Source organism: Ammospiza nelsoni, chromosome 28, assembly GCF_027579445.1.
Source record: "Ammospiza nelsoni isolate bAmmNel1 chromosome 28, bAmmNel1.pri, whole genome shotgun sequence".
NCBI lineage: Eukaryota > Metazoa > Chordata > Aves > Passeriformes > Passerellidae > Ammospiza > Ammospiza nelsoni.
Genome location: NC_080660.1, coordinates 2,973,643 through 2,991,276, shown reverse-complemented (window position 1 = coordinate 2,991,276; position 17,634 = coordinate 2,973,643). Strand labels below are relative to the sequence as shown.

Sequence of the window (17,634 nt, the reverse complement as noted above, 5' to 3'; positions counted from 1 at the left end):
GGCCCTGTGCAATAAACCCCAAATCCCAGCAGGGCCCTGCACCCAGGCCCTGTGCAATAAACCCCAAATTCCAGGACCTGGCTTCAGAGATCTCTGGTCTCCATCCATCCTGACCATCCTACCCCCCGACACTCCTACAAAGAAGCTTCCAGTTCAACCTGCTGCCACCAAAATTGATGCCCCTCCTTGAAAAGAGGCTGGGGGGACTGGGGAGCAGGTGGAGGACAAGGGCATCCTGATGCCTTTCTTCCTTGTGGGGCTGTTTGCTGTGCTGTGTGTGCCATGGCCAGGCCAGGCTGGTGTTGGGGACAGTCACTGCTTGTCCTGTGCCTCCTTTGAGAAAAGCTTCCTCCATCCTTGGAGATGGACCCTGGGGGAGGAAGGAGTTGTGGCAGCCCAGAACACAGCGCCATTGTGTGCCTGTGCTCTGCTCCTGGTCAGAGGGGATGATGGGGAAGCCTCTCTGATGCCTTTTTGGAGGGCAGGATAAATCCAGAGGGACTCGAGTGGTGGGGCAGCCCCCTTGCACAACCCTCCAGAGCCTCAAGGGGTGGGAACACCATCCCTCCATCAGGGATGGGGAGAGGGGAAATTAAATTAAATTAATTAAATGAACCATTGCCCTGCTGTCTGTGGGCTCACAGAGCCCATCCCAGCACAGGGGGGCTTTGCCAGCCCAAGAGGTTTTTCCTGAGTTCCCAAAGGGAACATCATCCCTCCATCAGGGAGAGGGAATGTCCCAAGGGAACACCCATCATGGATGGGGTGTGAGGAATAAGATTAACCATTGCTCTGCTGTCTGTGGGCTCAGAGTGCTCCATCCCAGCACAAGGGGGGACTTTGCCAGCCCAAGAGGTTTTTCCTGAATTCCCAAAGGGAACATCATCCCTCCATCAGGGACAGGGAGAGGGGAATTAAATTAACCCTTGCCCTGCTGACTGTGGGCTCAGAGAGCTCCATCCCAGCACAAGGTGGGGGTTTGCCAGCCCAAGAGGCTGCTGGAGGCCGATGCAGAACTGAAGTCGTTCACCCTGAATTCCGAGTCGTTTTCCCTGAATTCCCAAAGCTGTGCCCTGCAGATAAAGGGATGTTTGTTACCCGGGCACACTGTGTTTTGCCGAGCAGAACAATAAAGAGAAAGACACTCACAATGGGAAATTGTGCTTCCTCCTCCCCGTGCGCTCCTCGGGGAGGTGTTGGAGAGGGGACAAAATAAAAGAGAAGAAAGCAGGAAGAGACGGTGACAGGGCAGGGCACCATGGGAGCGGGCATCAAGGGCCAGGGGGGTGCCAGGGCACTGCCCGCCCCAGCACGGTGACAGGGGAGGGCTGGCTGGGAGCACCTGCTCGCCACCTCCCGTGTGTCCCTGTGTCACCTCTGTCTCCGTGGGACCCCCAGCCCCACCATGGGGTGTTGGTGACAGAGGAGGGCAGCAGCAGGAGCTGCTCGTGGGCACGGGGCATTGGATGGGCACAGCGGATCCCCCAAGGACCTGGCTGGGCACGGTAAGAGAGCGGGGCAGTGCCAGCAAGGAGGGTTGGCACGGGCTGTGGGGTCCTGCAATCCATGTCCTCTCTGCACAGCAAATGCCACAGAGACCCCCCCCCAGAGCAGGGTGAGACCCTCCGGGCCCCACCAAAGCTGGGATGTGTCCCTCTGCATGTCCCTGACCCCTGTGTTCCCCCCAGGCTCTGTCCTGCCCCCGGCTCTGAGGATGCACAGGCTGCTCCTGCTCGGCTGCCTCTGGCTCCTGGCAGCACCCCCAGGCTCCAGCATCTTCCAGAGGCCAACGGGGACCCCAGGTAGGGAGCGGGAACTGGGGGGCAGGATGGGGGGCCCTGTAGGGTGCAGGGAGTGGGAGGCAGGATGTGGGGCCCTATAGGGAGCAGGGACTGGGGGGCAGGATGTGGGGCCCTATATATATAAATATATATATACATGTATATATATACATATGGGTGTGGAACCCTGTAGGGTGCAGGGCCTTTGGGGCAGGACGTGGAGCCCTATATATATATGTATATATATGGATGTGGAGCCCCTGTAGGGAGCAGGGCCTGGGGGCCAGGATCTGGGGCCCTATATATATATATATATATATGGATGTGAAGCCCTGTGAGGTGCAGGGCCTGGGGGGCAGGATGTAGAGCCCCTGTAGGGAGCAGGGTCTGGGGGGCAGGATCTGGAGCCCTGTGGAGTGCAGAGCCTAGGGGGCAGTATGTGGGGCCCTATATATATGCATATGTATGGATTTGGAGCCCTGTAGGTGCAGGGCCTGGGGGGCAGGATGTGGGGCCCTATGTATATGTATATATATGGATATGGAGCCCCTATAGGGTGCAGGCCCTGGGGGGCAGGATGTGGAGCCTTATAGGGTGGATATCCTGGGGGGCAGGATGTGGAGCCCTATATATATGGATATATATGGATGTGGAACCCTATAGCGAGCAGGGAATGGGGGACAGGATGTGGGGCCCTATATAAATGTATATATATATGTATATTTATTGATACATATATATATATGGATGTGGAGCCCCTGTAGAGTGCAGGGCCTGCAGGGAGGACTGGGCACTGCTGTTTGGACTCAGTGCTGGAGAGGGGAGGTGATTTTGGATGAGTCCAGCCCGGGCAGAAGCTGAGCTGTGCCTCCTGAAGGTGCAGGAGAGGTGATGCAGAGAAGCCAGGATGGATGATAAAAACCATCAGATGCTGCTGAGAGTTGATGCAGAGGGGCCGGGATGGATGAGAGAAACCATCAGACACTGCTGAGGGTTGATGCAGAGGAGCCAGGATGGATGATAGAAACCATCAGACACTGCTGAGGGTTGATGCAGAGGGGCCGGGATGGATGATAGAAACCACCAGATGTTGGTGAGGGCTGAGGCTGCTCAGGGGGTGTCAGAGGAGTGGTGCTGAGCCCGCCTGGGGGGCTGCAGCCCCCCTGCACCTGCAGTACCTGCTGGAGCCCCTGCACCCCACGGTGCACACGCAGCGGGGTGCCACGGCCACCCTGCCCTGCGTGCTGCGCGCCCTGCCTCGCAACTACCGCGTCAAGTGGAGCAAGGTGGAGCCGGCCAACTACGGGGAGAACATCATCATCATCACCAACGGGCTGTTCCACAAGAACTACGGGCCCCTGAGCCCGCGGGTGCGCCTGCGGCACAGCCACCGCTACGACGCCTCGCTCACCATCAGCGACGTGGCGCTGGAGGACGAGGGGCGCTACCGCTGCCAGCTGGTCAACGGGCTGGAGGATGAGAGCATCTCGCTCACGCTGCACCTCGAGGGTGAGATTGGAATCATCTCTGGGAGATGAGAGCTGCTAATGCTGCCAGCTCACCAATGGGCTGGAGGATGAGAGCATCTCGCTCACACTGCACCTCGAGGGTGAGATTGGGGTACAGCCCTGGGGGATGAGGGCATCTCACTCACGCTGCACCTTGAGGGTGAGCTTGGGGTGCATTATAACAGTCTGAGGTTTTGGGGTCCATCTGACCCCGGCTGCCATTGGTGTCTCTTGTAAACAAAGTCCCCCAACAAAGGCAGGAATGATGCGCCTGACTCGATCTTATCAGAAGGCTAATTTATTACTTTATTATACTATATTATATTAAAGAATACTATACTATACTAAAGAATACAGAAAAGATGCTACTGAATGCTAAAAAGATAATAAGGAAAACTCATTACTCTTTCCAGAGTCCCGACACAGCTTGGCTGTAATTGGCCAATGAGTCAAAACAACTCACACTGGAGTCCAATAAAAAAATCACCTGTGGGTAAACAATCTGCTAACACATTCCAGACGAGCACAACACAGGAGAAGCAAATGAGATAAGAATTGTTTTCCTTTTCTCTGAGGCTTCTCTTGCTGCTTTTCAGCTTCCCAGGAGAAAAACCCTGGGCGAAGGAATTTTTCAGAGAATGTGAATGTCACAGATGTCCCAGATAGAGGAGTACCACTCAGCACAACCTGCCCAGGTCCCTCAGGCAGGCTCCCAGCCCCAGGCAATCTTAGCAAGCAGCTCAGCTCTTAAGCGAGATCAGCTCTTTGGTGAATTCAGCTCTTTAGTGATTTCAGCTCTTTGCTTGCTAAGTGCCTCTGCAGATGCAGGGATGAGAGAGGAGAAGAGTTGTGTGAGGTTCCATAGTGTCTTAATTAGCAGCTTCTGTGAAGGGTGACAGTGACAGCTCTTGTCCTGAACCCACATACCCTATATAAACCCCTAGTTCTGCCTGAACTGGGCAGAAATTGAAGTTTATATAGGGTATGTGGGTTTTGGGAAATAGTCCAAGAGTAAGGGTCGAGGTGAATATCACCTGTGGTCTTAGAGAGAGATAACAAGGGTCTGAAGGCAGAAGAGAGGTCTCTTGGTCCACTCATCATGACTAGGCATTTCTTATCTTCTTATCAATTGACACTGCAGGCCCTGTGGCTGCTACAGTCCATCCCTGGGGGATGTGGCAGGAAGGGGATGCTCAGCTGGAACGTGCCTGTGGCTCTGTGCCTCCACCCCCATTGCATCCCCATTCCCCAGCCTTAAATTCAGCCCTGAATCCCCAGGGGTGTTGAGTCAAAGCCTCCTTGGGGAGAGCATTGCCCTCACCCCATCTCTGTCCCTCCAGGTGTTGTCTTCCCTTACCAGCCCAGCAACGGGCGCTACAAATTCAACTACCACGAAGCCAAGCGAGCCTGCGAGCAGCAGGACTCCCGCCTCGCCACCTACCAACAGCTCTACAAAGGTGAAGCATCCAAAAAACCTCCTTTTCAGCCCAAACCCACGCCTGTCTGGGGATGGGGAGGGGGGAAACGCCAGTGTTATGAATATGAACGAGGCGAAACTTTCTCTGGAGAAAGAGGTTCTTGTTTATTAAAATGGCTGCAAGGAATGGAGTACCCAGGATAAGCCCAGGCACCCACACAGCGAGCCAAAAACAGAACAGTGCGCTACCCCCAAATGCACTGGGTTCTCCCCAGAAAACAAGTTTCCAAAATGAAGAACCCTGACCCAACTGAACTCCCCCCATTTATAGCCCACTTTGAGTCCAGGATTGGTCCATTTTGGATCTGCATGGTGATTGATCCATTTCCAGGCTTCTCATTGGTCTTTAACACCACTCATTCTGGACCAACTCTTTCTGCAGGGCTTCAAATGATTGCTCAGATCTTCCATCCAATCCCTCTTCAACCTTGCCTTGCTCTGCCAGACCGCCCTTCCACCAAACCCTGGACCCTTCTCCTAGAACATTCTAATACCGCCCCCCCTTAACATAATACAATTAATATAACATAATTAATATAATATAATTGAACTATAATGTAACATAACTTTTACCTACAACACCATGACTGACCTGCCTCTCTCCCCACAGCCTGGACAGAGGGGCTGGACTGGTGCAACGCTGGATGGATCCTGGATGGGACCGTGCACTACCCCATCATTAACTCACGGGAGCCGTGCGGCGGCCGCCTCCTCCTGCCCGGGGTGCGCTCCTACGGCACCAGGGACAAGCAGAAGGACAGATTCGATGCTTTCTGCTTCACCTCTGCCCTTCAAGGTAGTGCTGCGTTCCCTTGTGCTGCTCACAACGCCCCCGAGCCCTGCTGCCCACCCGGATCTGCAGCAGGTTGTTTCTTGTGTTTGCGGGGTACGCAGATGTCTTGGTTTGGAAAGAAAGGAGTCCGCTAAGGAAGGCAGGAGCCTCCCCTGAAATGGAGAATGTAAAACCCTCCCCAACCCTCCAAATTGCTATAAATTTTAAGTTAAGGGGCTCTCAGGCAAAAATATGGGAGCAGGAAATAACAGTTCTTTAATAGGGAAGGAAAATATAAGAAGATAAAATAAACAATGCAGTTCACTAGAACAACACTGACAGAGTCAGAACCCAACCTGACACCCTGTGGGGTGTTGGTGGCAGTCAAATTGGAATTGTGGCTGCAGCCCTCCTGAAGTGACAGGTGTGGCTCTGTTGGAGCAAGGGGGATCTGTAGAGAAGGGTGTATTCTTCCTCTGAAGAGCCAGTGGGAGAAGAGACAGCTGCTGTTCCTCTGGGGAATCCCATGGAGAAAGCCGTGCTGGCATCTCAAAACCTCTGGATTATATCTGGGTAGCAATGCTTGGCTCCTCCCTCTGGGTGGAGCATTTCCCAATGGGATGTTATAGCTCTTATCAGCCATGCAGTGACATTCAATAGTCTGTTATCAGCAATGTCCCCTCCCGAGGGAGGTGTGAATGTGGTCACTCAAAGAGAGAGATAAAGCAAACTGCCCACTTAACAAAGGTAATCTGCCATACAGATGGTAATGGAAAACATCTTGCATTGCAATCTGGAACACCAGACAAAGGAAGGAGTGATGCATCTTCCTCCATGTTCTTAGGAGGCTGATTTATTATTTTATGATGTATATTATATTAAACAATGCTATACTAAAACTATGTTAAAGAATACAGACAGAAGGCTAAAAGATACTAATGAAAAATTCGTGACTCTTTCCAGAGCCTTGACACAGCTTGGCTGTGATTGGTCATTGAGTCAAAAACAATTCACATGAAACCAATGAAACAACCACCTGTTGGTAAACAATGTCCAAAGCAGCAAAACACAGGAGAAGCAAATCAGATTGTTTTCATTCCTCTTTGAGGCTTCTCAGCCTCCCAGGAGAAAAATCCTGGGCAAGGGGATTTTTCAGCAAATATGCAGGAAGGTTGCTCACCTGCCGTGTCCCCTCTTATATTGGAATATTACCAATATAGCCAGATGGGACGTGCCTGAGCTTGTCTGGCCCTTGATGCTGAACAAAATAGTGGCAACTGTGGTGTTTCACCCCAGAGACACTTTTAGCCAGCTGGGTGTGTGGTGTTTCACCCCACAGACACTTTTGGGTGGCTGGATGTTGCAGTTGGGTGCATGGAGACAAGTCCAGGCCTGCAGGAGCTCTGGTGATGGTGGGATGGATCTTCCCCCATAACAGGGTCTCTTCCTTGGGTTTATCTCTGCTGGACAAGCTTTAAGGTGATGGTGAAGGAAAGGAGTTGGTTCTGATGGAGGGTTTGGATCCAGAGCTTTATTCTGGCCCACAGGCCTCTGAATGCAGCACCAGCTCCAACAGAACTCCCTGAGCCCGTGGTTGCTGCTCCTTTGAACCCCAGGGAGAGGGGCAGGGAAGGGGTAGGGAGCCACCAGGCAGGGACAGGAGGGCAGGGACAAAGGGACAAAGGACACCTGGATGGCCCAATGCCCCCCCAGGGGTTTGAATGTGCCAATCACTCGATTCCTTCTGGAATTCCAGGACTGGCAGACAGTGCTGGGAGGGAAAAGGAGAGGTGACTGACACACCTGGGAGGGAATTATCAGGGGAGGGACATGAATTTCTGAGCTAAACCCTGAAATCACAACGCAACACCCTCTCCATCCCCCAGGCCAAGTCTACTTCATCCGGGGCCACCTGAACTTCAAGGAGGCGGCGCAGGCATGCCGAAACCAGGGTGCTGCCCTGGCCAAGGTGGGCCAGCTCTACTCAGCCTGGAAGTTTTCCCAGCTGGATCGCTGTGACGGGGGCTGGCTGGCGGACGGCAGCGTGCGCTACCCCATCACCATGCCCCGGCAGCGCTGCGGAGGGCTGCCCGAGCCCGGCGTGCGCAGCTTCGGCTTCCCCAGCAAGGAGATGAGGACCTACGGCTCCTACTGCTTCGTGGGCAAGTGAGGACACGTGGCCGAGAAGATGGGACACCGCTGGTGTGGTGTTTGTTGGAGGACACACAGGACAGCGCTGGTGCGGCGGTGTTTGAGGACGCGTGGGACAGTGCTGGTGTGATGGGGTTTGTCTGAGGACACACGGGACAGCCCATGTGTGGTGGTGTTTGAGGGTCCCCAGGATAAGGGAAGACATGAGAACACCATGTTTGAGAAGGCTGATTTATTATTTTATTGTATGTATTATATTAAAGGAAAATTAAATACTAAAACTGTACTAAAAAAAGAGAAAGGAGGACCTACGTCTTCTACTGCTTTGTGGGCAGGTGAAGACACGGGGCTGAGCAGCTGGGACAGCGGTGGTGTGGTGATGTTCGTTTGGGGACACAGGGGACAGTGCTGGTGTGGTGGTGTTTGAGGGTCCCCAGAACAAGGGAAGACATGAGAACACCATGTTTCACAAGGCTGATTTATTATTTTGTGATGTATATTATATTAAAATGATACACTAAAACTATACTAAAGAAAGAGAAGGAGGACCTGTGTCTCCTACTGCTTCATGGGCAAGTGAGGACACAGGGCTGGGCAGCTGGGACAGGGGTGGTTTGGTGCTGTTTGAGGACAAAGAGGACAGCACTGGTGTGGTGGTGTTTGAGGGTCCCCAGGATGAGGGAAGAGATAACAACATTGCGACTCCATGTTTCAGAAGGCTGATGTATTATTTTATGATGTATATATTATATTAAAAGAAAATTATATACTAAAGAAAGAGAAAGGAGGACTTACGGCTCCTGCTGCTTCGTGGGCAAGTGAGGACACGGGGCTGAGCACAGGGGACAGTACTGGTGTGGTGGTGTTTGAGGACACAGGGGACAGCCCATGTGTGATTGTGTTTGAGGGTCCCCAGGACAAGGGAAGAGATGAGAAAACCTTGACTCCATGTTTCAGAAAGCTGATTTATTATTTTATTTTAAATATATTATATTAAAGGAAAATGCTATACTAAAACTGTACTAAAGAAAAAGAAAGGAAACATCAGAAAGCTAAAAAGGAATGAATAATAAAATCTTGTGACTGACCAGAGAGTCCTTCCCCAGCAAGGAGATGAGGACCTACAGCTCCTACTGCTTCATGGGCAAGTGAGGACATGGGGCTGAGCACAGGGGACAGTGGTGGTTTGTTGGTGTTTGAGGGTCCCCAGGACGAGGGCAGAGATAAGAACACCTTGACTCCATGTTTCAGAAGGCTGATTTATTATTTATGGCATATATATTTTATATTAAAAGAAAATGCTATACTAAAACTAGACTAAAGAAAGTGAAAGGAGATGTCAGAAAGCTAGAAAGGAATAAATAATAAAATCTTGTGACTGACCAGAGAGTCCAACACAGCTGGACCGTGACTGGTCATCAAGTAAAAACAATCCACGTGAGACCAAAGATGCACCTGTTGGTGAACCATCTCCAGACCACATTCCACAGCCATCAGTTATTGTTTGCCTTTCTTTTCTGAGGTTTCTCAGCTTCTCAGGAGAAAAATCCTACTGAAAGGATTTTCATAAAATATGTGAGTGACAGTGGTGGGTCACCAGGGCTCATCACCTGGGCAGAGAGGTGGAGGTGAGGAAGGAGGGGTGATCTTCTCCCAGAAGGTTTGGATGGTTTGTGCATCCTCTGGTAGGGCTGGGTGTGGGTTCTTGGTGCATCCCCTGATGGAAAGGGTGCCCATGTCCCACCCCAGCAGGCTTGTGGGGTGTTTGGGACTCCCTGTGGGGTGTTTGGGACGTGTTATGTGTTTGGGATTCCCTGTGGAGTGTTTGAGACAACTTGTGGGGTGTTTAGGACAACTTGTGGGGTGTTTGGGACACATTATGGGGTGTTTAGGACTCCCTGTGGGGTATTTGGGACTCTCTGTGGGGTGTTTGGGACTCCTCATGGGGTGTTTGGGACACATGGGGTGTTTGGGACTCCTCATGGGATGTTTGGAACGTGTTGTGGGGTGTTTGGGACACCTTGTAGGGTGTTTGGTGTGTTTGGGATTCCCTGTGGGATGTTTGGGACACCTTTGTGGGGTATTTGGGACTTTCTGTGGGGTGTTTGGGACATGTTGTGGGGTGTTTGGAACACCTTGTGGGGTGTTTGGGACTCCTCATGGGGTATTTGGGACTCCTCATGGGGTGTTTGGGACACATTATGGGGTGTTTGGGACAACTTGTGGGGTGTTTGGGACTCCTCATGGGGTGTTTGGGACACATTATGGGATGTTTGGGACATGTTATTTGTTTGGGATTCCCTGTGGAGTGTTTGAGACAACTTGTGGGGTGTTTAGGACAACTTGTGGGGTGTTTGGGACACATTATGGGGTGTTTGGGACTCTTTGTGGGGTGCTTGGGACACGTTGGGTGTTTGGGACTCCCTGTGGGGTGTTTGGGACTCTTTGGAACACCTTGTGGGGTGTTTGGGGACTACTTGTGGGGCGCTTGGAACACATTGTGGGGTGTTTAGGACATGTTATGGAGTGTTTGGGACTCCCTGTGGAGCGTTTGGGACATGTTACGGGGTGTTTGGAACACCTTGTGAGGCTTTTGGGACACTTTATGGGGTGTTTAGAAAACGTTGTGGGGTGTTTGCAACATCCTGTGGGGTGTTTGGGACATTCGGAGCACCTTGTGGCTGTTTGGGGACTACTTGTGGGGTGTTTGGGACACCTTTTTTGGGGTGTTTTGGACTCCTTGTGGGGTGTTTGGGACTCCCCACAGGAGTGGTGGTGTCTCCATTTCTGTGACTCCTGAGGGTGTCTCTGTGCCCAGCTCTGCTGGGATGTGGGAGCACTTTGGGGTGGTTTCCCCCTGGTTTTGTGGCTCCTGGGGTGTCTCTGGGATTTGGGGGCACTGTGGGGTGGTTTCCCCCTGGTTTTGTGGCTCCTGGGGTGTCTCTGGGATTTGGGGTCACTTTGGGTAGTTTCTCCCTGTTTCTGTAGCTCCTGGGGATGTCTCTGGGATTTGGGGAATTTTGGGGTAGTTTCTCCCTGTTTCTGCGACTCCTGGGGGTGTCTCTGGGATGTGGAGGCATTTTGGGTGGTTTCCCCCTGTTTTTGTGGCTCCTGGGGTGTCTCTGAGATTTGGGAGCATTTTGGGGTGGTTTGTCGCTGTTTTTGGTGGCTCCTCTGGTGTCTCTGTGCCCAACTGTGGCACTTTGGGTGGTGTCTGTGGCTCCTGGGGCTGTCTCTGGGATTTGGGGGCATTTTGGGGGTGGTTTCCCCCTGGTTTTGTGGCTCCTGAGGTGTCTCTGGGATTTGGGGGCACTGTGGCATGGTTTCTCCCTGTTTTTGTGGCTCCTGGAGTGTCTCTGTGCCCAGGCTCTCCCCTGCTGCCACCCTCCTTGCTTTGGGGCTGTGCAGTGCCACCCACCGCTGTGCCAGCCCCCCCCCCCCCCCCCCCCCCCAAATAACCAGCTCACCACTCTGTGCCATCTGTTTACTGGTTTTAATGCCCACAGCAGCACGGGGAGGGGGTTTGGGCAGCAGGTCCCCACTCCAAGCCTGCTGCAGCAGCTTCTGCCTCTCCAGGGAGGTGCAGGAGCCCCCCCAGACCCCTCTGGGTGGGTGCTGAGCTGCAGCAGAGCTCGGATGTCCCCATGCCAACCCCCAGCTGGATGGGAGGGTGATGCTGGCACGTTTCTGCCCGTGGTGTCCCCTGGATTTCAGCTCTGCTGTGACTTTGAGGACAAAATTCCTGTGCTGCATTTTGGGGCTCCGGGGGCTCCTTTCAATGGGCTCTTTTAATTTTTTTAGGATATTTTTGTACAGATATAAAACAAACAAAGGGGGCAGACACCCAACAGCGAGGTTTCACTCCATCGAGGTCTCCCAGTGCTGTCGCCATCCACACCAGTCCAGGCACTGGGGACCCCCTCACTTGTTGGGGGGCTCAGCCACACCTGGGGGGACACAGAAGTGCCAGATGAAGGGAAAGCACCACCAAAGGGGTGTCAGAACTCAGCACATCCCTCAGGGTGTCCAGAGTTGTCGAAGACCCCGTCAGGGGGCTCGGACACCCTGATGTAGTATATGATAGAGATAATTCATGCTATTAATGTATAAAATATTTTAAGATCCAAACTATGTCTTTTGGCCACCCTGGTCAGGAGCAGTGTCTTATTCATATTCATCTAGTTCCAAGACTATGTCGAGATAACTTTGGGGTTTTTAACGTAAGAATGGAAACTTCCAGGTGATAATCACCTGCTTCCCTGGGTGCCAGGACCACTCAAGAGTGATTTTCACCTCGAAGATTGCATCTACCACGATGATTGATGGACCACCCTGTTACATGTGAATACTGACTGCCCTTGGCTGTGGTGGTTTTTGACGATCAAAATTCAATCTCACTGACAAATTAATAAATCATTGCTAAATTTTCTTATAAGTTAGCTCTCGATTTGATCATTTATAACACTGGCATGCTGCCCAGAACACCTGTGGATTTGATTTTGACCCTTGGAGCAAGTTGCCAGCTTTGTATGAGGACCTGAAAGTCACACAGGTTTGAATGGTGCAATAACAAAATGATCACAGGGTGAAAAAGTAGATTTTAGGATTTTTGGTTATGGGGACAAGATGGAGGAATCTGGGCGTGTCCAGCCTTTCTTCTTCTTCTTCTTCTTGTTCTCCATTTTCTGCTGTGATGTTGACACTGAGGGATTGGTTTAGAGTAGAGGTGCACTGTCTAACAGAGGCAATGGGTATTGGGAAGTAATTATAAATATGTTATATTTAGAGTAGAAGCTCACTGTCTAACACAGGTGATGGGTATTGGGAATTAAGTGTAAATATGTTATATTTGGAATAGAAGCTCACTGTCTAACATGGGTGATGGGTATTGGGAATTAAGTGTAAATATGTTATACGTAGTTTGCAGTATAAAAGGACAACACAGACAGTGCCTGTGGCTGCCTTGCTGAGCAGACTGTGGGAATCCACAAAATCAGTGTTTTGGGAAAGCTGCAAAAGGCAGGCCTCAGATACAACAGAACTGTGAGTAGAGCCAAGCAGCAGCCATGAGATAGGTCAGCAGAAAAATTATTTAAACTGTAGAAAAAGCAAGAACAAATAGAACAATGGCCTGTGTATTAACGCTTGTCTGAATAGCTCTCTAAGCTGCAGAAAGTTTATCTAGCAAGATATTAGGAAGGTTAAAGGTTAATAATAGAGCTCTGTGCATTGTGTTTTAAAGCTCACAAGCAGGTATTGTATAGGAAATAAGTAAGCATTGTTTTAACCAAAGGTACCTGTGCTTATGGTAGTTGGATAGAACTGCTGTCAATGTGCTTTTGCTTTGTGTGATTGGTCAAGAAGCTTATAAAGTAAGTTGTAACATTAAGATTTTGGCTTGCTGCCTGGAATGAGAGCTGCTGGCATCTTCCCATTGTCATAACCATGTAATGAGACTGATGCTGAAAAATAAAACAGCTCGAGGCACTTCCCAGAGCAGCCCCATCTCATTCGCATCTGTAAATAGCCCCCCTTGCTGGTGTCACAGACCTCAGCTGGGCAGAAAGAATATTTTATAGATAACATTTAATAAACAACCTCAAGACCAAAAAGTGAAGAGTCCAGATTAGTTCTTCAGCCACGTGGGCCGAAACAGAGACATCCTGCACATCTATTGAAGATTGCAATGCAAGATGTTTTCCATTACCATCTGTATGGCAGATTACCTTTGTTAAGTGGGCAGTTTGCCTTATCTCTCTCTTTGTGTGACCACATTCACACCTCCCTCAGGAGGGGACATTGCTGATAACAGACTCTTGAATGTCACTGCATGGCTGATAAGAACTATAACATCCCATTGTGAGATGCTCCACCCAGTGGGAGGAGCCAAGCATTGCTACCCAGATATAATCCAGAGGTTTTTGAGACACCAATACGGCTTTCTCCATGGGATTCCCCAGAGGAACAGCAGCTGTCTCTTCCACTGGATCTTCAGAGGAAGAATACATCCTTCTCTACAGATCCCCCTTGCTCCAACGGAACCACATCTGATACTTCAGGAGGGCTGCAGCCACAATTCCAATTTGACTGCCACCAACACCCCACAGGGTGTCAGGTTGGGTTCTGACTCTGTCAGTGTTGCTCTAGTGTACTGCATTGTTTTATTTTATCTTTTTTTTTCCCTTCCCTATTAAAGAACTGTTATTTCCTGCTCCCATATTTTTTCCTGAGAGCCCCTTAATTTAAAATTTATAGCAATTGGGAGGGTTGGGGAGGGTTTACATTCTCCATTTCATGGGAGCCTCCTGCCTTCCTTAGCAGACTCCTGTCTTTCCAAAACCGAGACAACATCTCGGGGCAGCAACTGTCAACACAACCCGAGATGGGGGGTTCAGTGGGGGGCTCAGCACTCACCAGGCCGGCAGGAAAGCTGGGGGGGCTCCCAGGTGCCATCCTCGCGGCAGCGGATGATGGGCGAGCGCCGCGGGGCGAGCCCGGGCCGGCAGCGGTAGCGGGTGGTGGAGCCGATCTCGTAGCGCTGCTTGGCTCTGCCGAAGGCTCGGGCGTTGATGAGGGCAGGGGGGGGCCCACACTGCACTGCAAGGATGGGGGGTCATTGTAGTAAAGCCCCCCCCAGCCCGGAGCACAAACAGGAACATTGCATTTCCCAGCCCAGAAAGCCCAAAGGGGGATAAAGTCCCCCCTAGCCCCGAGCCCCAACAGGGGCATTGCAGTAAAGCCCCCCCAGCCCAAAAAGCACAAACGGGGGTAAAACCTCCCCAGCTCGGAGCCCAAATGGGGGTAAAGCCCCCCTCTAGCTCAGAGCCCAAGTGGGGGCATTGCAATAAAGCCCCCCCAGCTCAGACAACCCATACAGGGCATTGCAGTAAAGCCCCCCCCAGCCCAGAGTTCAAAAAGGGGGAATTGCAGTAAAGGCCCCTCAGCCCCGAAAGCCCAAATGAGGACATTGCAATAAAGCCCCCCCAGCCCAGAAAGCCCAAACGGGGGTAAAGCTCCTCCAGCCTGGAGCCCTAACAGGGGTAAAGCCCCCCCAGCTTGGAGCCCCAACAAGGACATTGCAGTAAAGCCCCCCCCCAGCCCGGAGCACAAACAGGGGAATTGCAATAAAGCCCCCCCAGCTTGGAGCCCACACAGGAACATAGCATTTCCCAGCCCAGAAAGCCCAAACAGGAGTAAAACCCCCCCATCTCGGAACCCAAATGGGAGTAAAGCCCCCCCAGCCCTGAAAGCCCAAACAGGGGTAAAGCCCTCCCCCATCCCAGAGCCTAAAAAGGGGGAATTGCAGTAAAGCCCCCCCAGCCCGGAGCAAGCCCCAGAAAGCCCAAACAGGCTGAGGGCCCCATGCCCAGGACTCGTTTCCCCGCTGTGGAGGTGGTAGCAAACCCCCTCCTCGGGGTGGGGGTAAGACAGAGTGGAAATTTTCCAGAAATCTATTTTGATTGAGGTGAAATGTACATCTTTAAGTTAGCTCTGTAGCTTGCAAACATTGCTGTTTAATCTGACTGCCTGTTCTCCTGAAAATCAATGCTCTAAGAAACTGCTTCAGTGAAGGACAGAGATTAAAGGGAAGGGCAGACAGAGCAGGGCAACCTGACCCAGGAATTCTTGTTGATAAAGAAAAATTAGCGCAAATGTCATGCAAAATTTGTAAAAATGAATATGTATGAACCTACTGTGAACTTGTGAAACAATGAAATTATGACCAGTTGTGCAATTGTTTGCATGTGGATTTGAGAGGGAGCTAAAAAAGGATCTGGAATTCCCAGAGGCACTCATGTCATTTTAAGGGGAACCATCCTAATAATCGCTGTAATGAACATACAACTTTCACAAATTTACAAATGTCACAAATTTACAACTTTACAATTTCACAAAAATCGTGCAGTTTGCTTGCTCCCACAAATCAGGGTTCAGCCCAGCTTACCCAGCCCCATCTTGCAGGTGTAGGACAGGTGGTAATTGCAGGGCACATCACTCCATTGCCCACCGTCGTGCCACACGATGACCACGCAGTTCTCCCCCGAGAGGAAATAGCTGTCAGGCTGCCCAGGGTGCCAGTTCTCGTAGAGCTGTGGGCACAGGGGGCACAGGGGGTGCAGGGGGCATCCAGCACACCCTGCAGGTGTGGGGGCAGCATCCTGGCAGTGCCACCCCCACTGGGACAGAGGTGCCACCTCCATGGCAAAGCCCAGGTGTGGCTCCCTGGGGTTGTTCTTGGATAGAAGTGGAAATAGGATGGAGGTGGAGAGGGTTAAGAGTATTGTGAAAAATGCATGTATTTTATCATTGGCTTTTTGCAAATATTGAAGTGAATATTATATGTGTTGTGTTAGGAAGTAATGCTGTATTAATTCTCTTAAGTAGTGTGCTATAGTTTTAGGTTATAAAAATTGTTAAAATAGAAACTATGCTATGTAGGATACTTTTTTTAAAGAAAGGACTTGCAGCAAGATAGCAGCCACAGGACACCTGAATCTGTCAGAGAAAGAGAATTTATTGCTCATTATCAGAAGAAACGAACTTCTTCCCGCCTCAAAGGTGCTGTCAGGATTCAGAGGAAGAAGTTGATGATGACCAGACAGAATTCTGTGTTTGAATGGAATTTATGCATCATGTATGAGGTGTATGAATATGCAACAGGCTGTTGGTTTTAAGGGTTAATCCTTTGTTAACGGGGATCCTTTTTCGAGCTTGTGCTGCCCAGAAAAAGGTACCCGGACATCCATAACTCTTTGTCTCTATTGTCTCATATTGTCCTAATTAAAATTGTCCAAATTGTTATTACTCTAATTGTATTACTATTTTTATAACCATTTTACTACTATTAAACTTTTCGAATTTTAAAAACAAGTGATTGGCGTTTTTCACAGCATGAATGTATTTAGGACTAGTGAGAGGTCCATGACTTTCACTTGGACCTGCATCAAGATGAGCGGCTCCTAAAACCACTGTGTTACTATTATCCTTGGAAAGTAAGGAGACTGAGGTTTTATACTCAGATACAAGAGTTAGCAGTTCTCACTGGTTTTACCTCTCCTTGGCCGGTAAGAAGGGTTTAACTTCTATTTTTTAGAGTCTAATGTTCTGGTTGAAACTGTACTTGCATATGGGGATACCAGAGATTAGTTCGGGTTTGAGGATTAGGAGCATTATGGGGATTATATTTAGGGCTATGAGGAGATGTTCTGGTGTGGAGGAGTTTTGGACTGATGTGATGTGGGATGGGACAGTGCCTCGGTGTGACCGTGTTCACCGGAGTCTCAGGTTGAGGGAAGAGATGAGGATCTGACTCCATGTTTCAGAAGGCTTGATTTATTATTTTATGATATTTATTATATTAAAACTATACTAAAAGAATAGAAGAAAGGATTTCATCAGAAGGCTGGCTAAGAATAGAATAGGAAGGAATGATAACAAAGGTTTGTGACTCGGGCTCTCTGTCTGAGCCAGCCAGGCTGTGATTGGCCATTAATTAGAAACAACCAACATGAGACCAATCAAAAATCTACTTGTTGCATTCCACAGCAGCAGATAATCAATGTTTATATTCTGTTCCTGAGGCCTCTCAGCTTTCTAGGGAAAGGATTTTTCAGAAAAGATGTCTGTGACATGTTGTGTCATTATGAGCATGCATAGGGTGTATGAGGCAATAAGGTGGATTGTATAGGGTGAAAGAGGCAATAAGTAGGATTGCAGCTCCTGTTAGGATAATTGTGAAGGCAGATCAGTTGTAAAGTGTGATTACAACAGCCAGTCGTGCTATGAGGTTTGCTGTTGGAGCGAGGGTTTGTCAGCTTAGCTAGGAGTGGGGATGCTCAGCCAGGTGAGGCAGGCAGCTCCTGCTTGGGAGCCTCAAAACCCGAGTTGGGGGGGAGGATAAGGAGGTGCCAGGCTGGTGGTGCCCGCCCTGTGAGGGCACCCAGG

General features: G+C 50.5%; 2 protein-coding genes across 3 annotated transcripts in view; one reads left to right on the top strand and one right to left on the bottom strand.

The window, feature by feature from the left end:
- Positions 1–1,332: 1,332 nt before the first annotated feature.
- Positions 1,333–7,708, top strand: HAPLN2 (hyaluronan and proteoglycan link protein 2). Its single transcript, XM_059490448.1, has 6 exons — positions 1,333–1,505; positions 1,689–1,802; positions 2,940–3,290; positions 4,630–4,746; positions 5,377–5,562; positions 7,425–7,708. The coding sequence occupies exons 2-6, from the start codon at positions 1,715–1,717 to the stop codon at positions 7,706–7,708; spliced, it is 1,026 nt and encodes a 341-aa protein (XP_059346431.1). The 5' UTR covers positions 1,333–1,505; positions 1,689–1,714.
- Positions 7,709–11,182: 3,474 nt separating this feature from the next.
- Positions 11,183–17,634, bottom strand: part of BCAN (brevican) — a 33,527-nt gene continuing 27,075 nt past the window's right edge. The window contains exons 13-16 of one of the 2 annotated variants that reach the window (XR_009420113.1): positions 15,635–15,779; positions 14,104–14,286; positions 12,987–13,151; positions 12,366–12,424 (exon numbers count right to left, since the gene is read on the bottom strand). Coding sequence is in view for 1 of the 2 variants with exons in the window: in XM_059490198.1 (XP_059346181.1) it covers positions 11,611–11,636; positions 14,104–14,286; positions 15,635–15,779 (354 nt within the window). In the remaining variant the exon portion in view is untranslated. Of the gene's footprint in view, positions 11,637–12,365; positions 12,425–12,986; positions 13,152–14,103; positions 14,287–15,634; positions 15,780–17,634 lie in introns of those variants that run through there. The other variant, XM_059490198.1, reaches the window with a different exon arrangement.

What these genes read in the sequence shown, in the direction of transcription:
- HAPLN2 (XM_059490448.1), top strand. Translation starts at nt 1,715, where the DNA reads ATGCACAGGCTGCTCCTGCTCGGCTGCCTCTGGCTCCTGGCAGCACCC. An exon ending in GAGGCCAACGGGGACCCCAG is followed by an intron (nt 1,803 to 2,939) that starts GTAGGGAGCGGG and finishes GGGGGGCTGCAG; the next exon opens with CCCCCCTGCACCTGCAGTAC. An exon ending in GCTCACGCTGCACCTCGAGG is followed by an intron (nt 3,291 to 4,629) that starts GTGAGATTGGAA and finishes CTGTCCCTCCAG; the next exon opens with GTGTTGTCTTCCCTTACCAG.